The sequence below is a fragment of the Mustela putorius genome, unplaced genomic scaffold, assembly GCF_011764305.1.
Source record: "Mustela putorius furo isolate JIRA1106 unplaced genomic scaffold, ASM1176430v1.1 tig00000460_pilon_pilon_pilon, whole genome shotgun sequence".
Classification (NCBI taxonomy): Eukaryota; Metazoa; Chordata; class Mammalia; order Carnivora; family Mustelidae; genus Mustela; species Mustela putorius.
In genome coordinates this window covers 18934224-18946676 of record NW_025421389.1, presented here as the reverse complement: position 1 = coordinate 18946676, position 12453 = coordinate 18934224, and the positions used below count along the sequence as shown (strand labels likewise).

The following is a 12453-nucleotide window of genomic DNA, read 5'->3' as shown; positions in this document are numbered from 1 at the left end:
TGATTCAAGGCTTTGTTGCCTAATCTCTGAGTTCAAGCCCAGCTCTGGCCTGTATTACCTGTGACCTTGAGCAAATTCTGTCAATGTTCTAAACCTCCATTTCCCCATCTGTAAAGAGGGGAAATACTGAATCTTCTTCCTAGAAGCATGACTGTCAAATCAGATTTTAAGTACCTGGCTCACGTGTTGCATGGGCATAAGAACGCTGTGTAGCATGTCAATGTCGTTCTAAGCACTTCAGGTCTATCAATTCGCTTTAATTCTCCCACCACCCCTACTGTTAGAATTGCCGTTCTAATGACGGGGGAGCAGTCCAGAGAGGTTTGGTAGCTTGCTCAGGGCCTCACAGCAAGAAATGACAGAGCCAGAACTCAAACCCATGCAGTCTTGTGTCAGAGTCCACGCTCTAAATGACTGTGTTTTCTCCCTCTCTGCCGTGGATGTGATGAGTCCCTGTGGCAATGTCCGGCAGGTGTTTGGAACGAGACTCTGTAACCCAGAACATAGGTCAGAGTGCAGGATCACCTGGGCAGGGACAAGAGTGGAGGTTAAGGCAAGGGTGACGTTGCCAAGGAGAGGGAGGCACGGATTGAACCTGGATTTAGCAGGTGGAGAAGGGAGAGGAGCTGACAAAGGCAGTGAGGAAGACTGACCAGAGACGCAGGCAAGAACCAGGGCTGGCTGGTGTTAGGAAATTCAAAGGAGCAAGGCCATCATCAGCAATGATATAAATGCTGTAAAGAGTAGGGTGAGAACCACCAAGAAGTCCCTGATGACCTTGGGAAACAGATTCAGTAGAAAGAAATGGGGTGGGGACCTGCATTGGAGGGGTGGGAAGGGGTGCATGAAGCGAGCCGCGGGGAGGTGGGTGGCTTCAAGGGAACAGAATGAGCACCAGACAGGAAGGGGCCGGCACACTCGAATTTGGACACTGGCTCTGACCTGTGTGGGGTGCGTGACTTGGGAGGAGTCACTGGACAACCCTTGGATGCTCTTTCCTTGTTGGTAAAATCAGGAGCTGAGATCCAGCCATGAAGCTGTTGTCGCCTGACGGCTGATGACTAAGAACGTCTAGCAGGCAGTAGGAGCAAAGCTGGCTGAGATCATGTGGGTTAACTTACAGGGAAAGTGCTTGAACCGGGCAGAGCCCTCTTCGGAGATGGGTCTGTTCACCGTGGCTTTGTCACTGGGAATGGCTCTGGCACAGTAGGGATGAGTCCCCTCCAGCACCCAGCCTCTCTCGAGATCTGTGGCATGGCAGGATCCATGCCCGAGCCTCAGGCTGGGAAAAGAGCTTGTAGATCTGCGTTTTTTGTGGTAAACACTAGGGTTTGGACTCTGAGGCGCTCCCCACCGCCTGTACCCCATGAGGGAGATTGCCTGGCCATGTGGGCCAATGGTGAGGACCGTACCCTAGGAGAAAGAGCAGGGGTGGCTTTGCGGCCGACTCAGCGAGGAAACTTGCACTGATCCCTTAACCTCAGTTTACTGACCTGGGAAATGGCTCGGCCTTACTCTTGACATGAGTAGGAAGAAAATGTGTCCAGAGATAAGCTTTGAGTTTTGCAGGGAGGAATGCCTTATAGCATGTCAGGGAAAGTCAGTGTATATCCCCTGGGGGCAACTCTTGGGTTCTGGTATCACAATGTATGTCCTGAGAATTATGACAGATTCTGTATGTCAGAACTTCCGACTTCTTCTCTCGTCCCTCCTTTCTTGGTCGCTAGTGTTTACAAATGTGAGATTCTCTTCTCCTCTCCTGACCACACAGCCTATCTGTCCACTCATTCATCCAATGAATATGGGCTGGGCACCTAAAAAAAACATGTGCTGGCCACTGAGGAGGTGAGGAGTGGGTGTTCAGAGAGATGGATGGCTCAGCTCCTGCCCTGACGGGGTTTGAAATCTGGTGGGAGCTGAAAGTCACCTAAGCAATAAGCTGAAACAGACACGTTTGCCAGTGTCTTAGTTCAGAGGGACAGACCAGGGGCCTCGGGAGCCCAGGGGGAAGATTAATTCCACATAGAGGAGCCAGGGAAGGTGTGAGCAGGAGACATTTGAGGTGCTCTTTGACAGGAGAATGTCCAATGTAGAGGAAGGAAGGGCTCCTTCTCCACGGGGAAGCCCCAGAGTCAGGGAAGCAGGTGCACCAGGCCAGGGTCTAGGAGAACGGGAGTGGCAGAGGCGGTATTGAGACAGGAGACCCCCTCCTTGCCGCTCACTCTCTTTTTCTGCCTCTCCTTTTCTTTTTCTTCTCATGTCTCCCCTACTCCCTTTGGCTTTAGCGGAGTCTGACTTCTCCTCTCTTGTCTGCGTCCTCCTGCCCTCCCTTTGCACCCCTGCTTGTCTGCCTTTCTCCCTCCCCTTCCTCTTTACATTTGCTAGGCTAACAGATTGCACGGCGGGTGACTGTTCCGTGAACGGGGCCCTGCACCCCCGTGGCAGCCGTGCCTCGCTGTGCCTCCCAGGACCCACCCTGCCGGATGGAGTCTGCAGGTTCCCGCCATTAGCCTCTGTCCTTCAGTGACAGCCAAGACAATTTATACTCCCTGTTGGCTGTGGCCGTATGTTGTCATAACCTGGGCCATTTCCTCATTTAATACCGTCCATAAACTCCAATAAACCTGTCCCGGAGTCCCTTAGTCCAGAAAAGGAGAGGCACGGGGTTTGGAAGGATGGGAAGGTGGGAGGGGGAGACGTGGAGGCGGGGCTTAAGGTGAGGGTCCAACAGGTGAAGGTTGGACTTGAACCTGACACCCAAGCAGGGCACCTGGCCCCTGTCCCACCTGATGAGTGCCTTGTTTCCTTTCCCGCTGTCCACGCTCTGTCCCGTTGCTGGTTGCAGTGTGTCAGATCCTCCCCAAGGGGGTGGTCGCTGTCCTGGGACCCTCGTCCAGCCCAGCTTCCAGCTCCATCATCAGCAACATCTGCGGGGAGAAGGAGGTGAGTGCCCTATGGGGGTGGGGGGCCATGGGCAGGTTGGCAGCCTATGCCTCGGGCCCCAAAGTATCACGGATTCTCAAGGTCTAGAAGAGCCCATTTGGGCCTGGTAGGTGTTACCAATAACAACAACAACCAAACATTGAAAAAGAATAGTCCTTTGTTGGGCACTTTCTTTTCTAACAGAATTTTCTTTCTTTGTTTTTTTAAGACTTTATTTATTTATTTGATAGAAAGAGAGATATCACAAGTGGGCAGAGAGGCAGGCAGAGAGAGCGGGGGAAGCAGGCTCCCCGCTGAGCAGAGAGCCTGATGCAGGGCTCGATCCCAGGACCCTGAGATCATGACCTGAGCCAAAGGCAGAGGCTTAAACCACTGAGCCACCCAGGCACCCTTGTAATAGGATTTTCAAACCTCAAAGACCTCTGGGTCTTTGAGTCCCCAGAGGGCCCCTTGGTTGTGGTGGGGAGAGGGGAGAGGCTGTGGGGGGTAGTGGTCCAGGGGCCACCAAGAGGGCGGGAGTCTGAGCTCCCCAGGAAGTTTTGAGACTATTTGTTTTGACACTGGGATTCTGGCAAAGAATACCTTTGGGACTGCTACATCTTATTGCTAAAATAAAGTTGGAAACCTCTGTCTTATAAATTCTCTAGAATCTTCTTCCCCATTCACCAATTTCCGTGTTTACTTCTTCAGTCAGAGAAATCTTCCTCAGGTGTCCCCTCGGCCTGGAGCCTCTCTAGCGTCCGTGTGGAGCTCGTTTCCTCTGGCTCCAGTTCCGTGGGGGATAAAGACAGTCGGGGATGAGTTTCTGAGTAATAGCCTGCTCCCCGGTCCATCAGCTCTCTCCTTCCTCTTCCCCTGGAGAAAACAAACTCAGAAGTTTGTTTGTTGTTTAGCTCATTGCTGGAATCCTTCCTGGCTTCTAGCTTCTATCCGTCTTCCCCTTCACAGAAATCCCCGGGTTACAGTGGCAGAGTGTCCCTACAGGCTCTCTCTGGCCTCAAGGGCCTTCTAGCTGGATCTCTCGAGGACAGATGGAGCTTGGTGGTGGGGGCGAGAGGTCAGGAGCCAGGGAGGAGGGCGGGCAGAGGGCCTGGGAAAGGAAGGACCAAGCTTGCACCTGTTCTGGAGCCTAGAGGCTCAGCCTTCCAGAAACATTAGCTTTGGGAGGCTCTGATTCTAGATCCCATTAGGATCTGATTCTAGAACCCACTGAAGGAACAGACTCTGCCTGAACAAGCTGTCCCTATCCTACCCATTTGGGAACCTACCGCCTTGATGCTGGACCACTTCTCTTTATGACCCGTAGGCTTGGCCAGAGTCCCTAACGCTTGGGGCAGAATAGCTAATTTCCCTATTTCATGAAACCGCTTTCAGAATCGTGACCTGCACTTTGAAGTGCTGGGAAGCCCTACTCCAGTCCCGTGGCTGGTTCTGCTCCCTTAGGACTGAGCCACTGCCCTGTAGGCTGGGCCCCCTGAACCTTTTCTGGCCGGGGCCAGGTCTCTGTTGACAGCCCCCATCCCTAGCCCCTCAGATGTCCTGAAAGATGACTCTTGACCCATCCCAGGCCAAAAAAGGAGCCTGGGCCCCCATCGCACCCCTTCCACCCACCCCCTTCTCACAGGCCTCGCCCCCGGCCCCGCCCCGGAAAGTGGAGCTGATGTTTAATTTAACTCTTTCTTGCCACACTCCACGGAGCAGTCAGATCTGTGGCAGGCTGTTACTCCAGCAGCCGCTGGGATCCTCGCCGCCGAGTCCGGTTGCTAAGACTTCAGCCCCCTCCCCCCCCCCCGTTTCCTCTTTTCTCCTCCCTCCCCGCCGCCCCCCATCACACTGCCTCGCCATTCCTTCCGGTCATCCCCCAACCCCCATTCCCCGATGGCCTCCTCATGGGCTTCAGTAGATGTTTTATATTAGCTGACACGTTTCCCTTAACCCCGTTTAGCATTTCAGGCGAGAGACAGGGACCCTGATTTACAGCCATCTCCCCGACCCTGCCACTCTGGCCCATGTGCCGTTGACCTGCCAGCCAGGTCATGTTGCCCAGGGAACGGCCAGCCGGTTCCCCCTCCTTTGTCTGGTCATGTCCCTTCCAGAACAACCTTTCCTCTCCGTTCAGATTATGCATTTCTTTTTCATATTTTATGAGGCTGAACTGGCTCGCACTGATTCCCCTCCGCTCCAGGGAGAAGAAATGGAGTTCTCACCAAGGAGTCCGTTCCTTTAAATGCCGCTAACATCTCTATAGCCCCGTGGCCGGCTGGTTCTGCCTCACCTCTCCTTCCCCACACACCTCCATGGTGATGGGGACGGGACTGTTGGATGCATTTGCAATTGCAGATCAATTCTGGATTGATCTTTGTCCTAGAGAGAGAATCAGGGGGATTGGCCTGGGCCGTCCCTGCGCAGCCCCATCAGAGCAGCTGGCCGATCTTCCAGCAGCCTTCAAGGTGGCGGGCTGTGCTGGAGACATCCCCCCGACTCCACTTGCTGGAGGAGCCCCTCATCACACACATCCCCTCACCCCCGCAGGGACAGCTTCAAGAGCTTTTGCAGGAGCCCCAAGATTTGGGGAGAAAGGGGAAAGGGAAGGAGAGAAGGCATTGCTGGGACACTTATGACATGTTAGGTCCTAAGCTGTCCACAAGCAGGCTCTCATTCTACCCTCCCAGAGATCCATGAAGCACCCATTGGTGTCTCCGTGCTAGGAAGCATAGACAGGTTAAGCAACTGACCCCAAATCATACAGCAGAACCTGGCTGAAAACCCAAGTGTATAACCTGTAAAACCCATTTGTCCTTCATTTGCCTGAGTATCCTTCCTGATCCATCTCTAGGGTCTGTGGCTTGAAAGGTATTTCTAAGGGTACATTCTGTTGGGGTGAGTTAGCTGGAGCCCTGCAGTCTGGATGGCCACGCACAGAAGGCCTGGGTCAGGGATGCTCAAACGTATAAGCTGATCGGTCTGGCCACCCCAGCCTCCCTTCCCTTGCTTGGCCTTGGACTCCGTCTTGGCCCTTTGTGACCTGTTTTTCCTTTCAAGGTGCATTTATTATTCCTTTTAGACAGATTGTGCGGGGTGGAAAATATAAGGAAGAAAGACCCTTTATGACAGTCCTCAGATCAACCTCAGTCTTCTAAGTCTTTTCTTGTAACTCACCAGGCTCTCTCCAGGACTGCATTTTTCAGTCTCTGCTGGAAAACATTGGTTGCCTTCTCTCTGTGGTGCGAGGGCTAATCCTGGTTGAAGGCAGGAATTTTCTCCCTAGTGTCTGCTAAGTCTTCCCCTCCTCCCCACCCCCGCCTCCAATCTCAGAGGAGCTCTGGTCTCTGGCTGACCTCTCCCAGGATCTTTTTGTTGTTTTGTTTTAATTTTTTTCTCTCCCAGAATCTTACTAGGACAAGGTGGCAGAATCCTATAGACACCATCTCAACATCCTTCCAGACTCTGGGCCAGCCCCAGCCAAGAAAATTTCTGCTGTCATTTCTAAATAACCGATTCCCAGAGCCAATGAACTCACCACCAGGAAGTTCTTCCTGCTCTCTACCCTCAGTCTTACTTGCTTTAACATCCTTCCAAACCCATGCTTGCTGCGACCTGGCCCTCCCCCAGGGTGCTGGTCCTATGGGAGGATGTGCACTGAGGTTTCCTGAGTCCATCTCCAATAGAGGTACCAGGTAGCTCTCCTGGCTCCGGGTACCAGGGATGAGAGAGACCAAATAAAATCAAGGTGGATGGCAGCTTATTACGCTTTAACTTTCCTATTACCTACCCGATAGCCTTAGCCACTGATAGAACAGCATCAGAGGCTGCTAATATCTCTTTGCAGGAGAAGAGAGGTAGGAGGCAGGGGCAGTGCCTCCTGGAAATGTCGGTAACTGACACAGAGGGAAACTGACACTGTCCTAATGAAGCCAGAGCAGGTTTTTATTTACCTGGCTCCACTTGGAGGCTCTCTGGACGGCTTCTCAGCCTGCGACGCTCCCCACTCTGTGTGTGTGTCTGCAGAGGGACCCATCCCAGGCTGTCACACAGGAAGTTGGTTGGGAGCTGGTTTGTACACACTTGTTGGCCAGGTGGGGCTGATGGGGCTCCTTTCTTAGTCCCCAGGGCAGTGTTTTTCTCTTTTTGCCGCCTCTGCTCTGATTTATTAGCTACCAATGAAATATTGTAAGGATTATGGCTTCGAGACACTTTTGTCTGGCTGCCTAGCTGCGGGCAGTTGCTCTGAGAATAAAGACCTATGACTTTGCCCTCTCGGGGCCACAGTCCCCCGTGCCAAGGTCCACAGGGCACTTATACAGGTCTCTGGCCAGAGGGCTTCTCATCCTGGGTGTTCCTATTTTAAGCATCGCGCAGGACTCATTCTTGCCTTCTTCCTCCGGCGTGGGTGTCCCGAGTCCCGCAAGCTCCATCTCCACCGGAGTGTGGCAAAGGCCTTCCCGAGAAGAATCCGCCATCCACAGCCTCGTTTCCCTCATGGCTGCTTTCCTTTGCACTCATTCTGGATCCTCCCGGACACCTGTTTTTGCTGCTCCTCCCAGGTCCCTCATTTCAAAGTGGCCCCGGAGGAGTTTATCAAGTTCCAGTTCCAGCGATTCACAACCCTGAACCTCCACCCCAGCAACACGGACATCAGCGTGGCTGTCGCTGGGATCCTGAACTTCTTCAACTGTACCACCGCCTGCCTCATCTGTGCCAAAGCAGAATGTAAGCTTCCCCCGCCCCGGACCCCCGCGCGGCTCCGCCCCATGCAGTCCTGGTTCCTTTGTGGATTTCCACCCCCCCCCCCCCCAGGGCTTTGCCCTTGGCTCTGGATCCGCCTGGTAGGGGAGGGCTCCCTCTGCTGGTGGGGGTGATGATCAGCAGCTTCAGGCATTCCCACGTGTCCTTGGCTGTTTGTGGTCTCTGTGTGTGTGTGTGTGTCTGTGAGAGAGAGAGAGACAGAGAGAGAGAGACAGAGAGAGACCGGGAGGGAGAGAGAGAGCGCGCCGTCCAGGAACACCCTTTGCCAGACATGGGCGGAACAGAGAGAACTGGGTTACAGGGAGACTGGCCAACATCCAAGCCTTTTTGCATCTGCAAACTCAATTCCCACATTTTCAGCCTCATTGTGAAGGATCTACAAAAAGAGAGAGAGAGGGAAAATGTAAAATTGGATGCATTTTGTACTTGACGGGCTGAAGAGCTTCTTTCCCTGGAGAGCGGGTTTTGCTGATGGAACAAGGTCCAAGGGCAATGCCTGATAAAGCATTTTTTTGCAAATGCAGGTTTTAGAAATACGGTTTCTCTGACTCTTAGACAATTTGTAACGTAAATTTAGTGTTTATGAGATTTAGCTAATTTGAGCCAGCATTTTCTAGCAAATCTGGGCATCTGTGTGCTCCCAGTGACAGCTGTGCACCCACATGTGGTCAGGCAGGTGCTGGGCCCTGCCTGTCCCTGGGGCCCTGTGCCTGAGCCCCAGGCATCTGCATCCCGTGTAGCTCTCCGGCAGGTCCTGGCAGGCTGCACTGGCCGACCTATGTCCTCTCCGTCGGGGCTCCTGTTCATGTGGGTTCTCAGATCTGCTCTGCCCGCTGGAGTCCCTTCTCCACCCGGAACCCCTCCAGCACCTGTAAACAACCACCCCCTCCCAGCCAAGGGACAAAACCACTTTCTTCACAAGGCATTTGCACCCAACTGCCTCTCTGTGATGGCCATTCAATTCACTTACTTGCATAAACACCGATTTGAGATTTACTCCGGGCTACCCCAGAGAGTAACTGAGCTCCAACTGTGTGTACTTTTTATATAGTTTATTTAATTATCACAATGATCCAGTGGGTTCGGAGGCGTTGGAGTTCCCCGTGTCAAAGTTGACTCAAACTCAAAATCCAATTCCTCGGTCTCACTGGCTCCCGGCAGACAGCACAGACCCAGAACATTTCCGCCATCAGAGAGAGTTCTATTGGACAGCCCTGCTTTAGATAGTGTTTTGTGGCTGAAATTTAAAAAAAAAGGGTGGGGGAGGAATGTTTGGATAAACACTTTACTCTGTTTCGCCTCATGGAGATTCACGGCACACATTAGCACAGACACACTGAGTTGTCCTGTGGCCAAAACACCTATTTACCTCTTCTCTCCGAATAGGATTGACCATAAGTCCCAAAGGGATACTGATCGAGAAGCCCACAGGATGCCAGTGTTTAATGGGGTTGAGGACCATGGCATCCCACCAGGTGGCCCTCCTCCTGTGGCGTCCTCCAACCCTGTAAGGTGGAACCCAACCACGGATTCTCCCCCTGGAAATTTCTGCCACATCCCCTCAGGCAGGACTCAACAAGAGTGCCCCATGCATACAGCGGGAATGTTAAGAGACAGAGGACAGGCCATCAGTCTCTCCCAGCAAAGATTCTCCTGCTGTGCAGGGTCCAGTGTCTGAGCAACCTGATGGGAAGTTCTTTCTTGTGTCTAGCCACAGTCCCCCTTGCTCGTAGGGCGGGTCCTGCTCTCTCTGCTTCAGCTCTTCCTGGCAAGTCAGTTGCTCATCTGTTTGCTGAGCATCTACTGTGTGCTGAGCTCTTCGCCTGATTCGGTTGCCTTGTAAGGCAGGGTTCTTTCCCTTAGAATCATGACCTTCCTTGACATGCATGACATTCATACAGTCCTGTGCAGACGGCAAAGCCCTTTCATGTACATTTTGCCATTTTATGCCCCTCCTTCCTAGTCATTCTAGAACCAAGAAAACAGTCTTGGAGCTGTTAAGGGACTTGCTTGAGGTCATACACAGCTGGTTTTACGTGGCAAACCATGACTCTCACTCAGGTCTTTTGAGTCAGGAGTTCCTCACCTCCCCTTCTGTCCTCCTCATTTGCACAGACAACTTCAGAGCAGTGGCTTCGGGCAGGCTCTGCCTGGCAGGTCCGGTGTCCTTTGAAGGGCAGAGATCTCTCCGGAGCAGCGTGTCCCCCTTGCTCCCTCAAGCAGGGTGCGGGATGGCTGAGCACAGACACAGTCCTGAAGAGGATGAGCCTGCCTGAGAGCCAGAGGGGCCAGGCCACCGCCCAGGCGGGACTCGTCAACCACACAGTGCTACCTCTTCTTGAAGAACTCATCCACTGTGGTTGCCCAGTGACTCCGGGCCCCACCTCCTGGGGCCCAGGGAAGGAAGGTAGGGCAGAGCGGGAGAAGTTCAAGGGCAAAGAGGATTAAAATCTAATCAAAGGATGAAGAAATCAGGGGCTGAAGGGAAATGCAGCTCCGAGCTGGGGAGGAGGTGAGCTTCTGTCTTCCTTATTAATGCAGGGCCAAGAGATGCCGCATGTTGAATTAGAAACAGGCATCTAATTCTATTTTTCAGCCATCAAAATTAGGTATAACGGAGACCGTTCCACAGGGAATCCTACCACCTTTTTTCTTTCTTTCCAAAAGTAGAGTTTTAATAAGCAGGTTTTAGACCAAGTAGAGTTGTATTGTATTTTACATTATTTTTCTTTCATGGGATTAAAAATCAGGACGTCTGCATGTGCCTAGTTCTAATGAGGCCGGGGGGTGAAGGGAGATGTGGTGAGGGGTGCAGGCATGCTGTCCTGGGAGCCCCCGAATGGGGAGAGTCGAGGTTCCCCACCGTGGCCCCTGAGGCCCGTTTGGCGCCATCACCCAGCCTTGCCGCAAGACTACCTTTTGAGACTCTCAGGATGGACCCAGGGCCTTCAATTTCCTGTAGTCACAAGGACAACATGCTAGATATTTTCCTGGTATATTCGAGCGGACTCAAAGACTAAATTTTTTTAATGTTTGCATTGATGTTTCTAAGTATTTTAATGTCCTTTTTGTGGCTACGTGTCCTTCTCCCATCTGTTTAACACCTGTGTGACCTTGGGAGAGTAACATAGATACTCTCCAGCTTCCTGTTGTCTTATCTATGAAGTGGGAACCATGATGCCTCCCTTGCCGGATGGCCGAGGGGATTAAGTAGGACGAGATATCCAAAGAGCACGACACAGGGTCCATACCTGGGCAACAAGTGGCACACGTGAGTTTTTCTTTCCTTCCTTCCTTGGATCCCTTTCAAACAATACCAGGTCAGGACCTGGAGCAGAGTGACCAGAGTTCAGCACTGTCCTTCCATCATCCCTGTGTTGGCTAAACTCTGCCCAGGTGGTTGGAGAGGAGCAGACTCTGATTTTGGGGAGGAAGTACAGTTGGAGAGAAGTCCAGAAGGGTGCAGTAAAAAAAGAACCATCTCGGGAGCCAAAACAAGCTTCTCTACCATGCATGAGCTGTGTGATGTTAGACAGATCACCATACCTCTCTGAGTCTCAGTTCCCTTCTGCTAAAGTGGGAATAAGACTGCTTTTCAGGGCATCTGGGTGGAAGGTATCTGGCCCCAGAATATAATAAACATTTACTTATTTTACCCTGTGATCCTGGCTGTGGCAGCGGGGGCTCGGAGATGGGAGAGTAGGGCTGATACTCAGAGCCCCTTGTGAAAATGGTGGGACTCTAGAGGATCTTCCCCACACCAGCCTCAGGAGGCAACACGCTGTGGGAGGCCTTCTGCTGGGAGCAATACAAAAATTAATCATTTAGTGAGCACTCACTCTGCTACGGCTTTAGAAATTATCCCATTTGAGCCTCGTGATAACCATCTAATATGGACTTTATAAACATTCCTATTATCTGCATGAGGAAAAGGGAGATTAAGTCTTATTTTCAACACGCATGGTTCTTGTTTCCTCTTCTCCCTGCTTGTTTCAATGCTGTGGAAAAGACAGAAGAGAGGCACCATTTTTTCCCATTCTGTGGCTGGGTTGACGCCTTGCCATGCCAGCTCAAGTGGGGAATCAGAAGCCGGAAGCCAGAATCAGGAGACCTGGTTTGGGTCTTGGTCAGTCTCGGGTTTTCTAGCTCTATGATCTATCACTGCACCCCTCCCACCAGGCACACCTGCCCTCCCCGAGTCCTGGGGGTGGGGGCCAGGGTGGGGTGTTCAATCAACCGTGTATGAGGAAACGTGAAAGACTGCTCAGGGCAGGGGCACCTGCTGAACCCCACTAGGGGAGGCACAAGCTGGAGACATGCTCCAAAGTTCGGAGGCAGTGGGAGCGCAGAAGCCACGCTCTCCCCACGCCAGCCCTTGTGTCAGAGAAGACGACGGGCTGCAGGGCCGAGCCAGGCAGAGCACGGTTTGCCCATGAGCGGAAAATCTCACCTTCTCCCTCATTGCCTCTCTGTCTCCTCCTCTGTCTCATGTGGTCTGGCCTCACAGGTCTGCCTGTTCCCAGGGCCAAGCCCAGCTGTGAGATGAGACAGACCCAGGAAGCAGGTGCCATGGGTCATTCAAGCCCTTGAACATGCTCTGTGTCCCTTCCCCATGGTGACTCCTTGGACTCTCATTCCCTGTCTCCCCGTCAGAATCTGCTCGTGGAAAAGGTCTGAAAGCCACACACCCTGAGGCACGAGGCCTGGCAGCAGGAAGGGGCATGAAGCGTTACTGGGTGTAGGGCAGTGCGGGCACAATGGCGA

General features: G+C 52.7%; 1 protein-coding gene across 1 annotated transcript in view; it reads left to right on the top strand.

The window, feature by feature from the left end:
* GRIK4 (glutamate ionotropic receptor kainate type subunit 4) overlaps nucleotides 1–12453 on the top strand; it is a 415050-nt gene that overhangs the window by 249963 nt on the left and 152634 nt on the right. Inside the window, exons 5-6 of the mRNA XM_045080424.1 lie at nucleotides 2846–2943; nucleotides 7488–7653. Of these exons, the coding sequence (XP_044936359.1) occupies nucleotides 2846–2943; nucleotides 7488–7653 (264 nt within the window). The remainder of the gene's footprint in view (nucleotides 1–2845; nucleotides 2944–7487; nucleotides 7654–12453) is intronic.